This window comes from Pomacea canaliculata, linkage group LG4 (assembly GCF_003073045.1).
Source record: "Pomacea canaliculata isolate SZHN2017 linkage group LG4, ASM307304v1, whole genome shotgun sequence".
Taxonomy (NCBI): domain Eukaryota; kingdom Metazoa; phylum Mollusca; class Gastropoda; order Architaenioglossa; family Ampullariidae; genus Pomacea; species Pomacea canaliculata.
This window is the reverse complement of record NC_037593.1, coordinates 14,286,189-14,309,988: the sequence shown is the minus strand read 5'-3', so window position 1 is coordinate 14,309,988 and position 23,800 is coordinate 14,286,189. Positions and strand designations below refer to the sequence as shown.

The 23,800-nt window shown below is 39.3% G+C and overlaps 1 protein-coding gene across 1 annotated transcript in view; it reads left to right on the top strand.

The window, feature by feature from the left end:
* Positions 1-23,800, top strand: part of LOC112561560 (E3 ubiquitin-protein ligase UBR5-like) — a 38,569-nt gene that overhangs the window by 5,722 nt on the left and 9,047 nt on the right. Inside the window, 38 exon segments of the mRNA XM_025234118.1 lie at positions 644-830; positions 1,663-1,722; positions 1,928-2,159; positions 2,459-2,661; positions 2,813-2,935; positions 4,405-4,515; positions 4,764-4,921; positions 5,127-5,241; positions 5,588-5,730; positions 6,396-6,520; positions 6,861-6,985; positions 7,110-7,232; positions 7,586-7,697; positions 7,889-8,043; positions 10,188-10,379; positions 10,820-10,901; positions 11,286-11,408; positions 11,896-11,998; positions 12,268-12,428; positions 12,736-12,946; positions 13,301-13,326; positions 13,329-13,543; positions 13,908-13,999; positions 14,384-14,530; positions 14,984-15,102; positions 15,574-15,700; positions 15,896-16,003; positions 16,129-16,135; positions 16,306-16,493; positions 16,864-17,044; positions 17,305-17,478; positions 17,896-18,025; positions 18,381-18,515; positions 19,783-19,935; positions 20,644-20,808; positions 21,103-21,356; positions 22,144-22,381; positions 22,533-23,669. Of these exon segments, the coding sequence (XP_025089903.1) occupies positions 644-830; positions 1,663-1,722; positions 1,928-2,159; positions 2,459-2,661; positions 2,813-2,935; positions 4,405-4,515; positions 4,764-4,921; positions 5,127-5,241; positions 5,588-5,730; positions 6,396-6,520; positions 6,861-6,985; positions 7,110-7,232; positions 7,586-7,697; positions 7,889-8,043; positions 10,188-10,379; positions 10,820-10,901; positions 11,286-11,408; positions 11,896-11,998; positions 12,268-12,428; positions 12,736-12,946; positions 13,301-13,326; positions 13,329-13,543; positions 13,908-13,999; positions 14,384-14,530; positions 14,984-15,102; positions 15,574-15,700; positions 15,896-16,003; positions 16,129-16,135; positions 16,306-16,493; positions 16,864-17,044; positions 17,305-17,478; positions 17,896-18,025; positions 18,381-18,515; positions 19,783-19,935; positions 20,644-20,808; positions 21,103-21,356; positions 22,144-22,381; positions 22,533-23,669 (6,440 nt within the window).

Here is a 23,800-nt window from a genome sequence, read left to right as displayed (position 1 = left end):
CAAAGACGTGAAGCGATCTGTTCCCAGGATGTTCTCTCCTTGAAGCTGGATTCTCATCACTTTGGTCTTACCTTTAAGCCAGTCTTCTCTGCTTCCTCTGCTACCTTACTCGGTTTGTGCATGTTGCTGCCGATGAGATAGGAGACTAATGTCATCTGCAAAGTCCAGGTCCAGGAAAGCAACTGGTGGACTATTTGTGCCAATATGTGTGATATAGAACTCATTTCAAAAAAAATCAAACGAGACAATGCTTTGACATGCATTTGTAGCTAAGGAAAGGTTCCTTTGGATATTTACTTTCTCTGACTAAATGTCAGTCTTACCTGGCTCAGATGAACAAATGTGAAGTAATAGAATGCTAACAAGAATCCTAATAGTATCATCAAATGTTGAAAAATGATGTCTGAATAAAACAACACATTGTGTTTGTCTATTGATGAGAAACTGTGCATGTATCTTAAAATAAACAGAAGGTGCAGAAATCTTAGTTGCATTTTATGAATTGCTGACATTTTAAAATAAATTGTTGCTATTATGTAACTATGAATCTGAATCTTCAGCATGGCTTAGACATTCATGTTCAGAAAGTATGCTGTTTTCTACATTTATCATTGAATTGAATTTACTTTACAATGTATTTCAGTGCCAGTAGGTGGACAACTTCTGCATCTATGTCTGGTGCACCGACAGGCACTCGAAATAACAATCAGCAGGGTTACAATCGCATGCAGCGCACTGTGCATGTCAGCCGTGCTCGTAGGTCAGGGGTCATTGTCGGTGGCCGACCCCTTGTCCCTGCTGCTATTGTGCCTGAGGATCTTGTGAACCAGGTAAGTCATGCTGCTGTAGACCTGTGATTGGAAATTATTCGTCTTGGGAAAGAACAGTTTTTTTGTTTTTTTCAATGTTTACAAAACATTCTCATGTGTCAAAAATAATAAATTCACTTTACATGTGGACAACTTAAGCTTAGGTATGTAATTTTGCCTCTTTTTGTGTGTAAAAGGTAAGTGGAAAAAGTGTGAAGACTAAAGCAGACTGTTTTTGTTTTTTTAATCTAAGGCATCATTCGGTTTACCCTTTCAAATCTATAGCTTTGTTTCTTGTTCCTTGTGTCATAAATTGTGTTTTCTTTGTGATGTGAATTTTCAGAATCTTGGAAAAGGTGTGGTGGGGGTGTTTGTAGAAAATAGATAAGATTTTTCTTCATATATATATATAGGTGTTCAGACACTTAATCCCCAGACACTTCATCCCCAACGCTTCATCCTTAAGATGAAATTTTAACTATAAAAATTATGAAGCCAGCGAAAAATTTAATTGAAATTCAAATAATTATTTTCATATAAACATCACAATAAGTTTTACAATTAAAATACTTTAACTAATGTTGTAGATGTTCAAATGACGTTGAAGTTAATTGCATGATTTAAATATTATTAATGTATTTCAATATTTATTTTAATTGTAAAACTTATTGTGATGTTTATATAAAGATAATTATTTGAATTTCAATTAAATTTTTCGCTGGCTTCATAATTTTTATAGTTAAAATTTCATTTTAAGGATGAAGCATCGGGGATGAAGTGTCTGGGGATTAAGTGACTGGGAACCATATATATATATGTTCTTTGTAATAGCTAATTATTAATGACATTGCAGTGTCAGGTGGTTCTCCAAGGCAAATCAAGAAATCTGATAATTCGGGAACTGCAAAGAACAGTAAGTAGCTTAGACAGTATGACAAAATGCTCATGAACTTTTGTTGAAAGCTGCTTATTTAAAAGTCATAGAGTTTGATTATTATACAAATACTTAGGACTGGCTCTGGTTACAAAAAGGTGTTGAATGGCTTCTTAAGCATTTGACCTGTTTACTCAAAAGTGTGTGATAATTAACATGTTATTTAATACTCTTTTGTCACCAGAATCTTGATGTCAACATGGCTGTAAACAATCTCTTGAGCCGAGATGATGAAGGAGAAGGCGAAGATGAAGATAGTCAAGATTACAGCATGCCAGATGATCTCATTTCTCTTTTGGACTCTGGCATGCACGACCATCCATCTGTCATCATTGATGCTGATGCTATGTTCAATGAAGACATGTTCGGTTATTCAACCTTGCGCAGTCGTGGCTCTGTTACACGTTCTCGTCTAGGTATTTTTTTTTTTTTTTTAAGTCGCGTATGTATGCATGTGTGCTGGGAGGTTGGGGTGAGAGCTGAAAGCAGGGAGCATGAATAGAGGGAAGAAATATATGAATAACACTTGCATATTTACTTTCATTCTTAATACAGAAATTCATTTAGTGGTGACATAAAAGTTTGGAAAGCATGCCTGCAATTTAACGAGGTTTTAGTAAGAAATAGCCATTTTGAGATGCTTAGATTACTCTATATTTTATTAAATCTAGGGGTAGGGACCTGAATATTTTCTCTTTATTGGATGTTTTTACAGTTGACAGAGAGCGGGAGCTAGAAAGGGACAGAGAAATCTTTCGTATTAGAGATCGTCGTCGACTGGAATCATTCCGTGAAGATATGAAGTCTCTGGACCGAGATAAAAATGATAGCATGTCAACAGATGGAACCAAAAAATCTAACTTGCCCTCTCAAAATCCTGTCATTTTAGGAGAGGAACTTGAGTTTTGGACAGAAAAGGTATAATTCAACATTTACATTGAATGTTGCTTGATTGTCAGCTTAGTTATAATGGCCCAGAGATTTTAGTCTGGCTATATATATATTGTGAAAGGATAGGTACTGCTGGAATGCTTGCTGGTGTCATGGATACTACTGGAATGTTTTTCAGGATGGAGACAATCCCCGGTTTACTCACATTGGTGCCATGCATTCAGACTTGATTGCAATAGGAACAAATGGTCAGTTGTACTGTTGGCGGTGGACAGACAGTGAGCCCTACAGGAGTCTTGAAGTGAGTAAAGGGTTTTGGGGATAGAAATGCCTAGAGGGTAATTCAACATTTGAATCGATAATAAACAAAGTAAGCATGTACAACATGGCAGGTTTGAATTGGTAATAAATAGCAGGCATGTCCCTTTGCCTAAGTGGTTCATGGACCTATGGTTAATGCCTGTAAAAAATCAAGTCTTAGATTTCTTTGCCTGTCTCTTGTACAGCTGTTCAGGAGCATCTCTGGGGAGTGTCCAGCAGTAGTTAGCCAGCATGGTAGTGGGCAATTTTCCCTGGTATCTTTTTTTCCGTTGTTGCGATATCTTGATGAAAATGTTAGCTATGTTAATCATTAACCATACCACAGTTGTCAGGAAAGAAATCCAGATGGGAATGATGAAAATGGATCTTTAGAGATACATTGCAGCCAGGTTTCTCCTACTAAGTTCCTTGTAGTTTTCTGCCCTTATGTTGTGATACTTTTCTTCTGGTTAGCAAATGTCACTTCCCCACATATATAGCAAAAATTTGCACAGTATTAACACACTTTCGAGACATCAGTTTTCAGTATTGTAAGTAAATGCATAAAATAATAACAATTTTAGGTAACAGTAGCTTAAACTGTTTCCCACAAAGTCTGAAATATTTTCATTGCTCAATGTAGAAAACATTTTTTCTAGTTCTAGCAAAGTTTAATTAGAGTTTAGACTACCAACGGTAAACTGGTCAAATTGGCACCGCTCCAGCTAATGATAGGGCAGGATGGTCAAGGAGGGGCCATAAATCTGACCAGTGACACAGGACCTGCCGACCTAAACACACTGCGGCAGGGTAGACTAGTTTTAGAAGCTGTGAACTTCCCTGAATCGGTCCGAGATCAAAGGGTGGCCAGGGACCTCCCATGTGTAGGGAGAGGCAACTCAGACTACATAAAAATCTTCACTTTTCCGAATTTGCATGCTGGCAAGCGGAGATCTGTCTCGAGAAGACGTTATCCATTGAAGAAGTTATACATTGCGCGACAGAGCACACACACCCACCTTTTACACTCAGCCTCTCTGACTGGGCTTTATCGTACACTGCTGACGTCAGCTTACTTCAGCAGCCGCCTGGCAGTAGTACTGCATTGTATCAGAAAATTATGCAATAAACTCTAAATGACATGTGCATGAGGGTATTATGCAATTTGATGCAATATTACATCATTCTATTTAGGATGTTGTTACAATCCTACTGGATACATTTCCTTGATGAAACGTAGAAAATGATCTGTATCAAATATCTTCAAAATGGGGGCCAATAAAAAAAAAAATTCATGGTCATATGTGTTCAACACACCAAAATCCTACAGATTAGGACCTTTTTTTAAGTCAGTAATAATTTCAATGTTGACCAATGTTATGGATTGAAACTATTTTATTCTGGCTTTCTTGGATTTCACAGTTTGTTTTGAAAACAAGAATATAAGATTAAGCATGGAACATATTGCAGAACCCATTGTGCCGTCATCCAAAAGCAGCCAATCTAGGACTTCTTAATGAAAGGCTGGTAGGTCTAGCAGCCTGCAGTGTACGAGCATCTGTTCTGACTGAGTCTGGCAAGGTAAGGACTTGAAGAATTATTATATCTTCCTTACAGAAGTAGATGCCTTCATCTTTTTATTTTTTCTTTCTTAGGTTTTGTCCTTCTTTTACACATAATGGAGGTCATCTTCCCTTGAATCCACAATCATTACTCTTTTCAAAGTTTACTTTTTGCAAATAAACACTTCATTTAAAAATAGTGAAATTCATTTTGCTATTAGCACTTTGATTGTGGTCATTGATACATTTGTGGACATTTGTTTCCAGATTGCAACACTCCTGGATGAAACTTTAAATTTTGCATCCAGCAAGCTTGAGCATCCAGCTACAATGTTTACCGAGTTTCAGACAGATCATGTTGCTGCCATTCATGCCTGTCCTCTTTATACATGTGCACAGTTGGATAGTGGCGCCCTGTACTGGTGGTGAGTTCCTTGGCCTTAACTGATCCCTAATAGCCAGATTGGGGGAAAGTAAGGTTTTTATTTAGCCCATTTCAGTGACATGATTAAAATGCTTATGGCTGTTTCCATTATCGTGATTAACAAAAATAACCATTGAGTGAAGTATATATGATCTGCTTATTTTAAGACATTAAGTTAAATAACAGCTATATGCTTCTTTATGCAGGGGTGTCATGCCTTTTGCCCAGCGTAAGAAGCTGCTAGAGAAAACAAGGTCCAGGAAAAAAAAGTCCAAGGAGACCTCCTCCTCACCTGCATCTGACATTGTAGCAGGGTCCACTGTACGTAAATGACCTATAATTTATAGCTGTTGTAAGCTTGACAATGCAAATTATATATAGTAATTGTCTAAAAAAATGTTAAGAGAACTTCTTGTTCTGTAAGACATTTTTCTGTGGTTTTCTACTCTGTGTGTGGGGAGTGGGAATGAGGGGGTGTGGAACGAGATCTGTTTTATTACCTAAAGAAAATGTATAATTCTGATAAGTTCTCTGAGGTTTATCCAGATACTGGTAATATTGATATATAATTTTAAAACAAAAGTTGCAGTGAAATACACATCCTTTGTCCATTTTGGGAGTAACATGCCTTCTATCTGCATAACAATATTTGTATTTGGTGTGGTAGGTGTGTCTGCGGAGCACTCCATTGTACCATGCAGGCGCCATGGCTTTTTCCTTGATAAACGGCATTCCTAAAGTTGGCCATCTTGTTGATTCAGCCTGGCTTCTAAGTGACAGCTGTCGGTTCAGGCTGAGACCATTAGCAAGGTGGTGACTATACTAGATTTGCATTACTCCAGATCAGCTTTGCATAACTAACCTGTGACCAATTTATTTCTTGCATAATTTCAGCTAAACATATCTTGTTAATACATGCATGATAACAAATCTTTTGGAAACTGAAATAAGATGTCCGTGTGCTTTTATGTGGTGGCATTTCTTATTTTATACTTTGTTGTTATTGATAGATGGGTTAATTGTAGGGACAAACTTAATCAGGCACATAACCATGGATGAAGCTATTTAGGTAACATTAATTGCTTTAGGTAAAGTGTCCAAATTTTAATATTCTCTAGTCACATGATGTTAAATCAAATCATCCTGAACAGGAATTTACTTTCCATGTTAATGAAGTACTCATTAAATTAGTAGTGGATGAATATTTCTTTTAAAGTGCAACATAGTTGTTTTTGAGTAAATCTTCTAGATATTTAGGCTATTTTTGACTAATCCTGGGGTCATGGTATCATTCCTTTACCAAAGTAAACAATGTTTACACGATCCTGGTTAAAATTGTTTTATTTTGTGCAATTTGTACTGTGCATGAAAATTCTTGAACACACTTGAGAAGAATGGCTGTTTTTGCTGTTGTTTAGCTGCTGTAAGTCAGGAATAGGAAGATGTGAAGATAATGTAAGTAGGCATTGTTACAGTGAGAGTCGTAGCGATGTGAAGGCTGAGGTCAAATGCAGCGAGACAAAGACAGATATGCCTCCCCCCTCACCTGCCTCCTCTGTCTGCAGTGACCACAGCAGTGCATCATTGCCGGCCTCCCTCAGTGAGTCATGTTTTAGTTTTGTCTGCATATTAGTCATTCCTATGGCAAGTTCATTGCAGTTTATTTTATTTTCTGAAATCCTCCTTTAAAAGTCATTTTGCGAATGGAACATGAAAAGTTTCCTGTGTTGAATCTGGGGAAAATGAGTAAGCATTCTCTGGGCTACAACGGAGTTACTTTCTTGGGACCCCATCATTAAGTCAATTTTGTATATGCTAGAACATTTATGTACAGTTTGTCTTTATTTAGTATTTTACCTTTTCATGCACATAATGGTTTAGTATGCTTGTAGATGGAAATATTGTTTAAAGAAAATGGAAAGTGCTGTAATTGTTTGCAGAAAGAAAGAAAGCCACAACACCAATCAAGGAAGAAGACAAGAAAGAAGAAGAAGAGAGATGGCCACTTAGGAATGTTGTTTTTATTGAAGACATGCGGACTGTGCAGTTGGGCAAGGTTCTCAAGGTACATTTGCACTTCATTTTGACCGTATTTTACATTGCTTATGTAAGTGCAGTTGAATGCCCTAGTAATCATCTACTGTTTCAGTGCTGGCAGTGAAGTCTAACATGCTTTCTAACTTCACTAGGTTGATGGTGCATATGCAGCAGTCCGCTTCCAGAGTCGGGACGGGGATGGTGTTAATGCTAAAGATGATGCTGCAGCATCATTGCTCCAAGACTGTCGGCTACTGAGGAAGGATGAGCTTCAGGTGGTGTGTGATGTTAGCCAACTGCTAAATTTTTTTTTTTTTGGTCTGTATTGGGTGTGTAAAATACAGCAGTACAGAACTTCAAAAAAAGAACATTGGCAGTTAAATCTTTTGATAAAAAAACTGTTACTGTTGGAAAGAAAAAAGTATTGCAGAGCTTACACCACTGTTAAAAATGTTTTATTAACATTTGAAGGAGAAAAAACTGAATTTTATGGAGGAACAACAAAATCTGACCTACATTGTTCTCCAGTGAAGAGTGTAAGAAAGAGCTTGTGTGTGAGACAGAGAGAGAAAGAATATGAGTGCATACACTATTAACTTCAGTGTAAAGTTTGCTTATGCTGTTAAAGGTTATGAAAGGCATGAGTGCTCCTCGTAATCCAGACTGCTTCCAGAAGGTTCCCAAGAAAGTCAACATGATGGAGAGTGGACAGATATTGGCCGTCACCATCGATTGTGATAGTGAGTATATAGAAAAGTGATGTGAGCATCTGTATGTCCTCTCTACACACACACACACAGATATGCATTGACGTGTCGTAGTAGCACAGTGTAAATCCTTCTTTTATTTATAAGTTATAATGTATATGAGATGTACACTGCTCTGTTTTTTCTGATACAAAGTACAAAATGTGACTTCTGCTCTTTTTCAGATATACATGCTGTAGCTCAAAATGGATCCAGGTTGAACTACATTGTGCATAATCTTAGTACTGGCAAGTTAGAACAGAATTGTCTGTTTCCTACAGACGCCCAGTCTTTTCAGGGCACTAGACGCTCGCCCATACGACTGTATGGTTCTTCTGAGGTATGTAAATGTTCTTGCTGTGTGCATGCGTGTGTGTGTTTGTGCGTACATGCACCTGTTTAAAAAAAATACTTCTAAATGTTTGCTGTTTATTTATGGAAGGTGATAGGTGCAGGAGGCCTTAATTTTATCAGATTTGAATTTCTTTTCATAGTTAAGCCTTTTTTGTTCTGTTTTTGTTCTGCTTATCCCTGCCTTTCATGGATGCATGTACAAAACACAGAGGTTAATTCTAGGCTGCAGCCTTGAGGGATTACCACAAAATTTTGCAGAGGGGCACATAGTTTAGGGTCAACATGACCATGTTCCCACAAAAATACCATAGCTGGCCTGCATTTCAACATGCAGTGCAACACATCCAAAATAATTTTCAGCATTCTTTGCACTGGTTTGAAACCATCCATCTACAATCGCTAATAATTATTGGATGGTTCAAACTGACCAAGTGCTAGTCCACCTAGCCAGCTTCAAATTTCGCCCCAGGAAGGGATGAAGTGATGCCTCTGACAGCAGCAGTAACAAACTAGAAGAAACTGAAAGTTAATCTTGTGAACACACCTGATGAGAGGTGTGTAGACCTGAAGATGTGAACAGTAAATCAGGTGATGAAATATGAGACTAAGACCACAAGTAAAATACAAAAACAACTTGCTTAGGAAACTTTTGTTGTGAATTGTTGCAAAATACCTCTAATTAAGAAACAAGCGTGATAGCACGTTGTGGTTTAAGCACAATAAAATAATGTTTACCAGCCTCAGCTATGTGAACTACCAAATGAGCACACTGGCTCACTCTTAGGAAGCAGATATTATTCAAAAGATTCTATCCACTAAACTGTTTTTTATTTCTTGTTTTCTTTTTTTTTCTGTCTTTGTAGTTGTTCTCTGAACTTACACTGACAGCATGTATGTTGTATGTAGGAAAGAGAATCTGTCATGGTCACTTTTTGCAAAATCTGTTCATGAAAATAAAGAACAGGTTCCCAGAAAGTGCAGATGATGTTACATCTGCACTTTAGATATTTCATGCACTTCCTACTCCTTCCTGTCTGCAGAAGAAAAAGCAAGCTATTAAGATCAAAAATTAAATATCTTGGACAGGTTTTTTTGGGAAAGCAGTGACAAGTGGGCAACAAAGTCAGCAGACTTTTTAAATGGCATGTTGAGAACTGGACTGTGGCGGAAAAGCAGAATGCATATTCTAGAGATTCAACAAAACAAGCTAGATAACTGTTCTTTGACTTTTATAGGGATTCTTCCCAATCTGATGTTTCCTGGAAAGCTGTGCCTCTTTATGCAGTGCTACACTGCAGACTGAGAGGGGCTTTGGCCATCAAAACCTAATAAATTTTTCTCATAGAATTTACCTTCAGGAAAAGCATTGAAAATTTTTCATGTGAATAGAATGTTTGAGAGGATCACTTGCTGACCTCAACATCAGTAGTGCTGTGGAAAATAAAGAAAAACATCGATTATGTAAACTGCACAAATAAGATAGTGAAAAATGTTTCAGGTGACAAGACTGAAACTCTGCAATGATGAGATAGATAAAAAAAAATGTGAACAGCTAATAGCTCCAGTGAGACTGATGCAAAGATGAAAAAGTTTTCAGACTTAAGATGCTCGAAAGATACTAACAATAAAGAATTATGATTTATCAATAATAAAAAATATCTCTTTGTGATTAATCTTCAATTTCTTGTGATCAATGAAGTATTTTAGGTAACATTCTGTATCAAAATATATGTATACACACATATAAGAAAAAAAAAAGTGGTCGAAATTGTGAAGATCCGTTTGTTTTGATGAGCTCCTCATTTCATTTAAGGGGCCTGATTTCCCGTTATTTTTCTTCCTGGTCCCCTCCTCTCTGCATGAGTAATCTGTTTTTAAGCTGGCTGCCTTACCTTGATAGAGCCTTAGTTTCTGGCTCAGCATAGAATCCCCAACTCCCCCTCCCCCTTTTTCTTTGTTAAAATCCAGAAACACCTGAAATGTGTACAAAATATTTTAAATGAGACGATACAAGCATTTACTTGAATTTGTTTTTTCTTTTTTGGAGGGTAGGGTGGGTAGTGTCAAGCTGTAAAACTTTTTTTAAATTGTTTGAGACATCTGCATTTCTCATGTGATGGCATTATTTAGGACTCTCCCATGGCACTGTGTGATGGAAATGGTGCCATATACCCATTGGCCAAAGACTGCAATGAGAATATCCGTGATCCACTGTGGCTGGACCTGCCCCCTCTGTCCTGCATGGACATGCGTGTCTGTCACTTGCCGGCTGTTCCACTCAACCAGAAAAATAAGGCAGCTGTTGTTGCCTTAGCTATACAGGTAGGCAATGTAGCTATTTTTGAGGATGCTTGACCTGATTCATGGTTTCCCCATCATTTGCTGAGTGGACATTGTTTGATGATTTCATGTTTGAGTGAACTGTAAAGAGTTTTAGGGATGGGGAGAGGTAGAGACAGCTTAGGGGTGTGTGAATGTGCTTTTGCATGAGACTTGAGGTTTAATTCAGGGCTGTGTGAAGAAGCATGGATTTAAGTAAATTTTTGCTTTGTGTCCAAGTAAAAATGGCATTTTGAAAGGCAGTTGCAAGTTTATACATGCCTGTGCCCATACTGTTTCTTTTAATTTTCTGATTCGTGCTCAGCAATATTTGTTTGTGAAATTCTTCTCTGATTTTATTTTAAACTCTTTTTAGAAACCTTGATTTAACTTTGATCTCACAAGTTACTCTTGCTCTCATGGAGATGATGTTTGTCTTATAGCATCAGAGACTAATGCCATACATTCTGAGATGTCAGTTGGACAAGGTGAAAAGTGTCTTGGCCTCCATTGAAGAAGACATAAGTATGCTGTACTATTTCTATTTTGTTCATTTTTTTCACAATGTGAAAGGTTAAAAAGGGGTCTTTTAAATTTGAGGCCTTTCCCTGATTAAGAAAAAGAAAGGATGATGTTAGATAACTGTTTGTGGAGATTGGTAGTAAGGAAGATGACATTTCAGTAGTAAGAAAAATCTGATTTAGTTAATCTGCATATTCAGTTTCTTTGAGATTACTGATTGCAGTCCTTACCAGTTAGATTTACTCCTGTTTAGTCTGGTTAGCCAATACTACAAGTCCTTACTTCCCCCCAAATTCTGACACTTAAAATATCATAAAGAAGTGATAAGCTTATCAGTGCTGCTAACAAAGGAAGACCGTTGTTGATTTTTTTTTTCCTTATTACAAGAATCCAACCCATCCTGTAAGCTTCTGCAGGAAGTATTAAGGGAACACTGTGATGGTAACCGCAACATCATCCATATGTGTGTGAGTGTATGCATTCCTACCTCCAACAAGGACTATGATCCAGGTGAGCTCGTGCTGAAGTTTTGTTTGATTTTATTTTCGGTAGCTGCAAATTCTCAAAGGCATTAGTTTTACAAAATTTATTTTACAATGTTGATTATGGAGCTGCGCTGTTTATTTTGTGTGGTCAGGTCAGTTTGAAGAAGTATTAGCTTTAGGTTCCATGGTAGACATTGAGGTACAGCATATTTACATGATTTACTCAGTTCTGATATCATTCTGGATTTAAAAAAGCTCATGTTTTGATGCTCAATTTAATCATTATACCTTCCCTAGACTTTCTTACTTTAAACCCCTGTGTTGATAGTAAAAAGGGTCATATGCAACTAGCTTGACTTGCTGCATCTAACATATTTGAGTAGCAGCATTACGCTTAGGCAGTAAACTATATAAACAAAGGAAATAATGTTGCAGTATAGATTGTTGTTCAAACAATGAAGTGAAAGTTTGTCAAGATTGAACAAATAATGGAATGTTGATGTGTATTGCAGAGCAGAGCATAACTGCTTCTTTTGGTGGCATGCCAGATGTTGTTAGCACTGCTGTTGATGCACTGACTTCCATTCAGCGAACAGAGGAGGCTTCTAGTCGAAGGTATTTCATGTGTGATGCACATGTTTATGCATTCCATGTGACATTTACATATTAAAGAAATATGTAGAATTTTCTCTCTAAAATTTATGTGATCAGAGATAAAAATGGTTGTAGTGTTTTTACACCTTTGAAGTGATGTTGACCTGATGGGAAAAAAAACCCAACCTATTGATACACAACAAAAGTACTAAGAAATGAAATTTAGTTGTAGTTTATTTGCAAATGGTAGTTTGAAATGAAAGAGATCATCTCAGAGACATTATTTCCAGCAGCATGACTGTGCGTGAGCTGATCAGGAGAGCCTCTTCCACAGCAAGAGGTGTAACAGGACTTGATGTGCGTGATCTTGACCGTGAAGAGGCAGGGATATCTATCCCTCCCATCCACTGGCCAACTGAGCCACCCCCATCGTATGACTCTGTTCACTCAGGTAGATATTTGTGCCTAGGGTTTTCTAGTCCATGGAGTTGACATTTAACTTCTAGCACTTTCCTGTCATGCATTCTTGCTGCAAACAAATGTATTGATCTTTGTGAGCTGTGTATAAAGTTGAAAGTAGAACATAAAAATCTCTTTTGAGGCATTTTGAAGCAGAGATAACTCTGGTGTAATGTTTTACAGTAACACTATGCAATGTTTTTTGAAAGAGTTAAAAACAAAATGAGAGAAGAGTTAGCGCAGTTGGGACTTTTTTGGCAAGGTTGAGCCTTTTAAAATAGGCATCATATGTTCTGAAGACTCTAGCACCTCTAGTCTGGGTGGTGGGCTTGGAGCAGCAGCCATAGCAGGTTCCAGCACTGCAGGAACCAACTGCGAGTTCACAACAGTCGGGGCGGCACCTGTCAAGCTGGAGGATAAGGAACGTCGGACCGTTGGCCTTCAGATTTTACGCTTGCTTCTCGAGGCGCCCATCATGCAGTCTCATCTACTGTCCCTTTTGACAGCTAGGTAATAACTTTATGACACTTATTACAAGAAAAATTTTATGAGATTCTTCAAGGATTATTGCATCTTGTTTTGAAGGCAAAGCCTCTTTTTGAATATATGAAGTGCATGCTTCTCACGGTAGAACCCAAAGAATCTTACCTGCTGGGATTTTTTGGTGGGAGTGGTTTGTATCTTGTAAAAATGAAAGCCTAACATCGTTTAGCTTGCTTGATGTGCTTGAGCCAAAATGTAATTTTAATGTTTTATGGGCTTTATTTTTCTAGTCTGAAAAAGATAAAAGCTGTGTTACTGGAGCATACTGTTAATTAGTTCACTTGCATATAGCAAAGCAACTGAATCTGCATCACGTTGCAGAAATGCAGAGGGCTGCACACCCTTTATGCAGGCGTGTGTGGTCGTGCATATCCAGCCGGTCTGGCCATCATGACGGCTGCATTAAAAGTGGCAGGACGAGGAGAGCGAGGGGAGGTGGACAGGGGAGCGCTGATGACGATGATTTATCCCTCTGGTTCAAGTCTTGACAACTCGCCTTTGCACATGCTGTGTGCCAATGATACCTGTAGCTTCACCTGGACAGGTGCAGAGCATATCAACCAGGTAATTTTATGAGCAGTTAAAGCAGTACAGTGCACACCAACCAGATAATGTTAGTGTTAACAACAGGAATGAAGCACAGCACCTGGGTAATATTACAATCAGTAACAGAAGCACTGAGCAGTATAGTTTATTTTCCTACCATGCTTCAAATGTGGCAGTGTATATTGTAGCAGAACAGGTTATTACTACCCTTCTGACTCATCATTTTATGAATTAGTTGAAAGTGCACATTTGCATGGACATGTTGGACAATGTAAATCTCTTTTTACTGATGCTGTTGGGAAATGCTTCTGCTGCAGCAAATTTGCATCCTTTCCATGCTTTTATGCAACTTAGTTGTGAGTGTGTATTTCTTTTTACCCAGGACATCTTTGAGTGCAAGACTTGTGGGCTGACAGGAACACTTTGCTGCTGTACAGAGTGTGCACGTGTCTGTCACAAAGGACATGAATGCAAGTAAGTATTCTTAAAGCTGCTCTTTAAGTCTGATTAACTCCCATTTAGAATAGAATTTAGACATCTTCATATCACACAGGCCATGCATGGATGCAGGCGATACCATGACACAGACTTCACATGATTTTTTGAGCAGGAGGTAATGGTGAACTAACTGTAAAAATTGTAATGGTGTGTTGGATTTAAATTAAGTATTTTAGTTTGAAATAAATCATAAAAAAAATTATTTGTGTGTTGATGCATGATTCCTAAGGGCATGTGTTTAAGATAGAATTTGAAGAGGACATTGTAGACGTGGATGAGTAATAAGAAAGGTCAGAGTTTATGGTAAATAGACTATACATAATAGAAGCCACTGAAAACACAAATCTTATCCACTTGCAGACTAAAGAAGACAGCCCCCACAGCGTATTGTGACTGCTGGGAGAAGTGCAAGTGCAAGGCACTGGTGGCCGGTCAGCAGAGCACTCGCTTTACACTCCTGCATAAGCTGCTGACTGAGACAGACCTAGTCAATATACCCAACAGCAGGTACCATTAGTAATTTGCTTCTTCGTGTCTTTACTCTCCTTCATAAGCTGCTGACTGAGACAGACCTAGTCAATATACCCAACAGCAGGTACCATTAGTAATTTGCTTCTTCGTGTCTTTACTCTCCTTCATAAGCTGCTTACAGAGACAGACCTAGTCAACATACCCTATCCAAGGAAGCTGTTTGCATGGGTCAGAATAAGAACACTTGTGAGGATGTGTAGATACTATGTGAGAAATTTCTGATTATTACAGTTCAAATGATTAAAGTTAAAAATGCAAGAGCTTGTTGATTGCTTCTGATTAAACTCTAAAAATTCTTGTACATTTTCTTTTCCTTGAGCAAAGTTTGCCTGGGAATATTCAAAACCATGAATGTTCATCACACAAGTATGTTGATTTACGGATACATAAATCAAGATGATTAACTTTAGTTTATAAATCTTATTACAGAGGAGAGAATATCCTACTGTTTCTGGTGCAAACAGTGGGCAGACAAATGTCTGAGCAACGGAACTATCGGCCTCCTCGCGTCCGTGTCACCACCACACGCAAAACACAAATTGCAGATGGTATGCATCCTGAATTGCACAGTCCTAGGAAAAGTGCTAATTGCCTTTATAATAATAACACATAAACCTAAAATGATGATGTACATGAAACTTATGAAAAAGATGGTTAAGAATGAGTGTTTGAGGGGATATGTAGGTCTTTCCGTTCCCTAGTTTCTTTGATACATTGTAATTGCTAAAGAAACTTCGTAATGTCTTTTGCTTGAAGTCTTTGGTTATCTTCTTTCTAAGGAGATACCATATGCATTCAGGTCATTAGTCATAAACTAATAACTCCATTTACCATATATAAGATCTTTTGATAAATCTTTTTAATGTGAAGCAGAGATCTTGTGGGTTCATGATGCTTAAAAAATTTGCAGGCAACTAGTGTAAATCTCCAAAAGTAATCTTTTGATCATATGCATGAAATACGACATATTGCATTTCTTGAAATTAAAAAAAAAGTACAAGGTGCTAACCATTTTTCAGATCTGGAAATGCCTGAACATGACCTAGAACCCCCAAAGTTTGGTCGCCGTGCACTGGAACGAATTCTGAATGACTGGACTGCAGTAAAAGCCATGATTAACAGTGGACAGAAACAGACCAACATTGGGTACGATGTCCTGCCCCATTCTTGCACTGTAGACTGTATTTTTATATTGTAACATTCCTCACTGCAAATGTCATCATTCTGTGTTCTTCAGATATTGTCGATCGGTAACAATAGAATTTTCCTTGTACAACCTTTTTCACGAGGTAGAATGTCATATTTAGCACTTATCTATGAGAGGTGATAATGTCTTTCCAGAGGGGGCGGAGAGGTGGTATATGAAGAGCAGATGTACCTAGAAAGTCAAAGTGGCACAGCACGCCTGGACAAGTTCACACATTGTCTCTGGTCAAGAGCAGTGTGGAGGTAGGGTGCTCACAAATCTGTTGGCATTATGCAAGATGTAGAGAGACAACATACACATATGCATATAATTTCTTATTAAATGTCAGAAATTTGATGATTGCCTGAGATGATTGTCACATCTGCAGAGGTGCAGTATAGGTAATACTGTAATTTATACTGTTTCTTAAAGCTGCTATCTCGTGAAGCATGCAAAGCTAGAGGATATTTATAAAAATGAATGCTTGAATTTTTGTGCACAAATTTAACCTGTCGTGTTTCTGATATGCTCATGGGCTATATGTCTGCTCACATGTGGTCTGTAGTCTGTACATGACTCCACCCAGATGCTGGATGCCCTGCTGACAACCATCATACGTGAAATGCAAAATGATAGTATCCCCAACCGTCGTGAGGAAGCCCAGAGCGTTGCCAGACGATTTGTGCGTTCAGTGGCCCGTGTCTATGTGGTACTGAACATTGAGATGATCCCTAGTACTGGCAAAAAACGGTGGTAAGTTTATGTTTTCACATGATGAGGGGGAAGAGTTGCATGCATGGACTAGAAGTAGTGGGTCACTTATTAATAGTATTGGCAGGAAATGGTAGATAGTTGTGCTTTTTTAATTTTTATTCTTTATTCTTCTTTTTTTTTTTCTTCACTAGATGCACCTTACTCAAATAACTTTTTGATCTCATCCCAACATCCCTTTACACTCCATGCAAATGGCATTTTCATCCTTTGCAACTTCTCGGATATAGCCTTGGAAGTTAAGTAAGAATGAATTTTTTGTGGAGTTGCCAACATCAAAAAGGTTGTAGATGTGATAAAAAAAGTAAGGATTTCATTGAAAACGGTCATCATTTGCCTTGTCTTTTTTCAGTGCCAGCTTTCCACCTTGTCAGCCCATCATTAAGTGTCGTCGGGCATTCCAGGCGCTCGTAAGTGTAGCAATACCAGAGCTGTGTCAGACTGCTATTTCACTTATAACCCCTGTTCGGCTTGGAGTAGCACGGCCCACAGCACCATTCTCCCTAGTCAGCGCCAATATGGAAGCAGTGCAGGTAGGGCTGGCTTGTATGTATGTATGCTCTTGAAGATGAGTACAGATGTATGTGTGTGCGTGCATACATTGTGTAACCTGGCATACATTCACTTGAAATATATCATAGTTTTGTGCCTCTTGTTTGTGCTTAGCTCTTAACAGTTCTCTCAGTAAAAAAAATTAAATCCAGAAGACTGTTTACTCAGTAGATAGGATGAATCTAAACTAAGAAGTTCATCCAACTCTGAAAATATTTTCTTTGCATGCTGATCTTGATAGGGCAGTGAAGAAGTATTTGCCACAGACCCTTTGCCTCCACGTCCAGCTTCAGTTGACAGCACTCGGGACAACATTGCACTTCTGCCACGTACCTCACCTCATCCTCATCCACAAGTCCCCCCTGCTAATGATGAGGACGAGGGTGAGGGAGAGACAGAGGGAGTTGGAGCAGAGGTGGGTTACTATTTTGTTTTTGGGTTGTTTTTTTTTTTTTTGTAGAATGTCTTGTAAAACCTTTTGATTAGAAAAGGTAGCTGTCAGCAGTACATGGTCCAAACACAATACTTATAAATGGCTCTGCCCTGTAAATCCCTTTAGTTGTAGACCTAAATAGTGAGAGATGATTTATGTTAATGTGCACAAAAGCTTGCACACTTATATCTAACTGCACACACACACAACATGTTAACACCAGCATGTGCAAGTTTGTGCAGATATTCACATGTATTCAGGCACAATGGTGGGTAAGGGGAACATCAGTGTGGAAACAAAAATGTTTCACCATTACTCCTTGCTTGGTTTCATGATTTGAAAATGCAGCTCTTCATTGTTGAGCATTCATAATTGTGCCACATGCCACTTATGCACCAGGTGGAGGCTGGAGATGGAATGCATGCAGATGAGGACCACTCTGACCATGAAGATCGACAGTCGGAACATTCAGACCATGATGACAACCCAGAGCATGACCGCGAGGCACCTCCACCTGACAATGAAGATGGTAGGGAGCACTCCTTTTTTAGATATGGGAAAGATTATCAGTAGAGGGGTTTGTTGCTTATTGGGACTCAGATAAGCTGTCATGTTTATTGTTACATGTTACATCTCATTTTCAATAACTTGGTACATATGGATTCAAACATTTGTTCTGTGAATTATGGCAGGAGGACATTCTCAAATAAGGCTGCTTTACTACCAGACTATTCAAACACCATATCTGATTAAAATTACTTTTACCTTGTTCACATCGTCTCATTCGCACCCTCGCATCCACATGGCCCCCTCATTCACATCCTTACTAACAGTGTTCACAACCACTCTGACATCTTGTTCACAACTACACTGACAATTCACAGGCCCAGGGGAGAGTGACATGGACTTGGACCTCATGGCAGAGTCAGAGAGCGACAGTGAAAGCAGTCACAGCAACCAGGACAATGTCAGCATACAGCGCAGTGCAGTGACCGCTGCGACTGCTGGTTCTGATGCAGGTCAGTTTCAGATGTCTAGATGCTGGGGACTGGGAGGTGACTGAGCAAGCCATAGGCCCGTAGAATATAAATTTGTGCTTATTTAGCAAGGAAGGTAACCCCCCTGAGCTGTGGTGCCACTGGTAAGCAGGGGACTTGAAGTTAGGGGAGAAAATTTCACGTGGTTTTGAATCATATGTGACCCTCCACGACGAAATGAGTGTTACGTCGCACGGAACAGTTTTGTGCTTGGGGCCCCAAAAGGTGATAGAGGTCAGTTTTGTGTAGTTTGACTTTTCTTTAAAAATGGATTCCTTGGTTATTAAACTATCAGGAAAATACACTGCTATGTTAAAATAAAAGTTAGAAATCGACTTTAAATACGTTTTAATCGAGGTACCCTATTGCGATCCATACCGATTTCAGATGAAATTCAAACGCTGTTTCCATACTTTTTCCTAGTCATAACCCCATCGTGTGATACCTTGCCAGAAAGCCCGGAGTCTGTATGTTCAACTTCTTTAAAGAATAATTCAGATATTAACCAATCTAAAGATTTTTCTGCAAAAGTTTAGGAGTAAACAAACCTGGCCGGCCATCTCGACGCTAATCTTTGAACCAGCTTTTCTCAAAATGGCCGCCATGTACTTTCACACTGCAAACGTTTCTAACTCACTCAATGTTAGGACTAGAAGAACAACTTTTACATCAAAATAAAGTTCAGAGCCTGTACTTTTTTAAAATATGCAATTATGCAAATCTCAAATTTCCGACTTGACTCATTTCGTTGTGGAGGGTCACATATGGTAAAGTTACATATGTATCTCCTATGGTCATATCATCTGGTAAACTCCGCGAAGAAACAGTTAAAATGGCTAAAAATGCTTTAATTTTGATGTGCCATCTTGTTGACTTTGAAGAAGCCCCTTATTTTCTGTTTGAGGGACTCCATTTATTGAAATCCTAACATAATCTCAGTAGCTGTCTTGTTCACCTATGATGTAGCAGCTAACAGAATTAACACTTGTTTTACAAGTTGAAGAAGTAGAGATAAACAGTGAGTTAGGGGCATTGGGGATTTCCGCTTGTTGCATGGTGAGAAGTCATGCTGAGGCATGCTACTTTGAAAATATCTTTAGGATTAAGGTTTGCTTCCTCTTGTAAACTATGTTTACTAATTGTGCATTTGCTTACCGATTGAGAAGCAGCTGCTTGTCTTTTACTGAAGCTCAAGAACATGTTCCTAACTCTTTCTCACCCTCACAACATTAAGGTGTCTGGTCTTTAGGTCTTGGGAGTCTGGCTCACTTCTCAGAGGATGAAGAGTCTGGCGAGTCATCCAATCAAGAGGAGGATTATGAAAGTGAGGCAGGCGAGAGTGAAGAGCACGAGGATGAGCTTGTCTACATGGACGAGCAGCTAGAGAGGCGTTCAACTCCAGGTGAGAACATCTCTGTGTTCTATTGTGATATGGTTACAAACAAAGGCTGTTGGCATTCATGTGCAGTTGTTTCCTTGTCAGTATTATGCAAGAAATTGCATTGAAAAATTTAGTTGTGGTCAGCGATTTGCCAGGGAAGTTTCTTATATGTAAAAATCAAACAAGTGAAAGCTTGTGGGTGGAGATTTCTGGGAACAAAAACTTATAATAAGTACTGGCAGGCCCAAGTTAATGAACTTTCAAGTTATGGACATCTGTAGTTAAAAATGAGTTGCCAGGGGTCTGTTAATTTATGTTTGGTTTACACACAGTTCATAGAATTTAATGTTGGGACTAATTTGGTACATCGTTATTGTGTGTTTAAGATATTTTATTGTGTTTTAAATTTTTCTGAAATGTTTTATGAGCGTAGACAAGTGCAGGATAAGACAAACTGTATAGACATGTTTTGACTTGAAAAACAGTCTCAGAACATAGCTAAATAATTTTAATTAAAAATAGTACATTTGTGTATATACCTTTTTTGTTCTTTTGAGTTTTCAAATGTATTTTTTATGTCAGCTACTTTAAATGTTAAAAGAATCCATGCATTTACCAATATAGTGTTTATGGTGAACACCAGGACTTGAGAGTTAAAACAAAAAACAAAGAAGAATCTAACTTATTGTGCATCACATTCACTTGACACGTTGGTGTGGTGCTTATCAGTTACTGTTGCCATAGCAGCAGGCGCCCATGGGCAGCGCACCCTACAGGCTCCCCAGACCATGCAGTGGGCAATCCGTCAGCGTGAACCTACTACTGCCACACCTACAACTCGCCCTCCTACTACTACCAACAATAACACGGCTACTAGCCGTCGCAGTGAGAGCAGTAAGTATTTTATTTTGTGTATAACCTTTTATTTACTGAATGTGTTGTGTTGTTTACTTCTTGAATCAACAATATGCACTGGAAATTAAATTGATATGCATAAGTCTCTTCACTAGCTCCTCCCCATCGCCTTTAAAACTACTTCAGATGTTTATATTGTCTCATAATTCCAGGTACCATTTCACCATTTCCTGGATTTATACGATTAAACAGGTAGTATAAGGTCGTACTTCCCTCTTAAAATGCACTACCATGTCGTGTGGCTGATTCTCATTGTTCCATGTTGCTTACCAGCTTCTGGAAATAACCTGATCTACATTGACCCTGGGACACTCCGTCGTGGTACCAGCATCTCAACGGCCATCACCTCCACAAATCAGGATGCTGCAATCACCATGGCAACTACAGCCTCGCAGCTGGCACGTGCCTTTGGCATCGTGGTGCGCCTCCTGACGGATCTATTGAACATGCTACAGAACTACCACACCCTAGCACCCAATCTTCCCTGCGTGTTGAACATCACAGAGCAACAGGAACAAGAACTGCAGGTAAAAATAATGACCATAGGTACAGTAAACTGTGTTTACTATGAAGAAAAAGTCTGCAAGCAGCACCCTGAGAATGTCCAGGACTGCAATTCCTTATCTTTTATTAGATAATGATGCTTATTACTCTTCCATCAGAGGAATTTATATTCTCCACATCACAATTCCAATACGTAGAAATCAAAACATATAATGTGAAAGCAGCTTAGCTGTCTGCTCGGGGCTTAAACAACCCGAATACTTCTTTGTTGATTCATGGCTAACCAGGCTTAAGTAGCAATGTGCATTTCTTATTTTCCAAGCCCCTTCTTTTACATGAATGTGTATATACATATAAGTTTATGTGATCATGACATGCAGATATATATGTAATACATCCATTGTGAAATTATTATCATGTTTCATGCTGACACACTTCTTATTGATGTGGCATTATCACATGTCTTTGTTAATTCTATCATTTTGTTCTTGATCTTGGAAACTATCATGTCTTATCAGTCTTTCCTTTCCATAAGGTGCTAGGGATTTGAGACTTTCCAGCTTTTTGCTGAAAATGAGACTTCTAACCTAACCTTTTTTTAATATTTTGGACTACTGATGCCAAATCAGTTTACATTTTCTGACTTCTTTGGCATATTTTGCATGTGTGATTTGGAGTTCATTTACATGATGTTATAAACATTTCTGCATGGTGGATTGCAGCTGAATTAGTACTGATCCACATGACTCTTTATCAGAACAGAAAGGAAAAGATTGTGTGTTCACTGGATAGTCTTTTCTTGTTGTCTAGAGCTATGCTGATGAGCAGCTTCGTCCAACATGGGACTGGTTAGTGGCTATCATGGACTCCACCGAAGCACAGTTACGTTTTGGGTCTGCTCTCAGCAACTCCTCTGACCCTTCCTGCCCTCACCACCCTCTACACTCCGCCCATCTACGCACCTCCAGGGAGCGCCCCACTCCACGGGATGAGCCACGCCCATTGCAAGTGATTGACACACGTCGACGACATCGGTTTGGTACCATCTGTGAGTCTACTTTTTTTTCAGTTTCCAGACATTACACTGGGCACCCCCTTCTCCCCACCTCTGTGCTTGTATATTTCAGCTTGCAGTAGGCACATCATAAGTTTCATTATACTTGCTGTAAAATGTTGATCCTTTTCTCCTGTTTGTGTAGTGGCCTCAACACCTGCCTCAGCTGATGGTAACTCAGCCCGGCGAGATTTCCTCAGCTATGCCCTGTCACTGATGCGGTCACACAATGATGAGCACGCAGACAGCCTGCCTGTGATCGACATCTCTGCACTGAAGCACTCCGCCTACGTTTTTGATGCCCTCATCTACTACATGCGCACGGTGCCAGAGTCTGATGTGGATACTCTTAAGGACGGCATCTCCGTCATCTCCTGGCAAGATGGAGAAGAGAATGAGAACGATGAGCAGGACGATGATATGGTCACTACTTCCATCACCATGGATACAGAAAGTCTTGAGGGAGAGAGTGAATGTGCCTTGAGTGGCGGAGGCGGGGCCAAAGTTGGACGCAAGCATCCATTTTTCCAGCGCTCGGATTCAACAATATTTTTAGGATGCCCACCTCCAGATGCTTTTCATACGCCGCTGGTAGAAGCTTTGCCTTTAGCCGATCAGCCTCATCTGCTGCAACCTAATTCTCGGCGTGAGGACCTCTTTGGCATGGCTCGTCCTACAGTGTTTTCGAGGTCTGTTTCTGCTGTAGAGGCACGTGATGGTGCTGAAAGCAGCCGTGCCGGCAGCCCATTCCAGAAACTTCCACTGAACCTGTCACTCACAACACGAGTTGAAGACAATCGCACAGAACTAGTTCGTGGCTTTCATAGTGCTTTATATCAGGGACTACAAAATCGCATAAGAACCCACGCCGAGCCCTTAGCTCAGCGACTGGAGCTGCCTCTTGGACCTCAGAGCGCAGCCATTAATTTGTCTCTCTCTGCCACTGGCAGTCCCAGCCGCAGCAGGGATGCTAACCATCTTTTAAGTCAGGCTTTGAGTGGTTCCCCGGGGCCTCTTCCCAACCTTGACCCTTTACCTGAAACAGTGGCTACTGGCCCAGTTGAAGAGGACACTTCATCATCAGGTGTCATTGTGGAGATGTCATCATCTCTTGCTGTCCCCCAGGGTGGGACAGGGAGAGAGATGTTGAGGCCTATTATTCCTGTCAGCATGGAAGTGAGCGGTGGACAGCGCATGTCCTTAGATGCTGGCCGCTCAGACATTTCACAGCCTAGTGTAATCATGCACACAGCTTCTTCACTGCCAACACAGACCACTGCCAGTAAGTCTTTTTCACCCTAAATCTTTGATTTTATGCTTTTGTGAAATTCTCTGGCTTATTTATCTTGAAAAAAGAAATCCTACCTGTCACCTGCGAATGAGTTTGCAAGGAAATGTTAAAAGATATAGCTG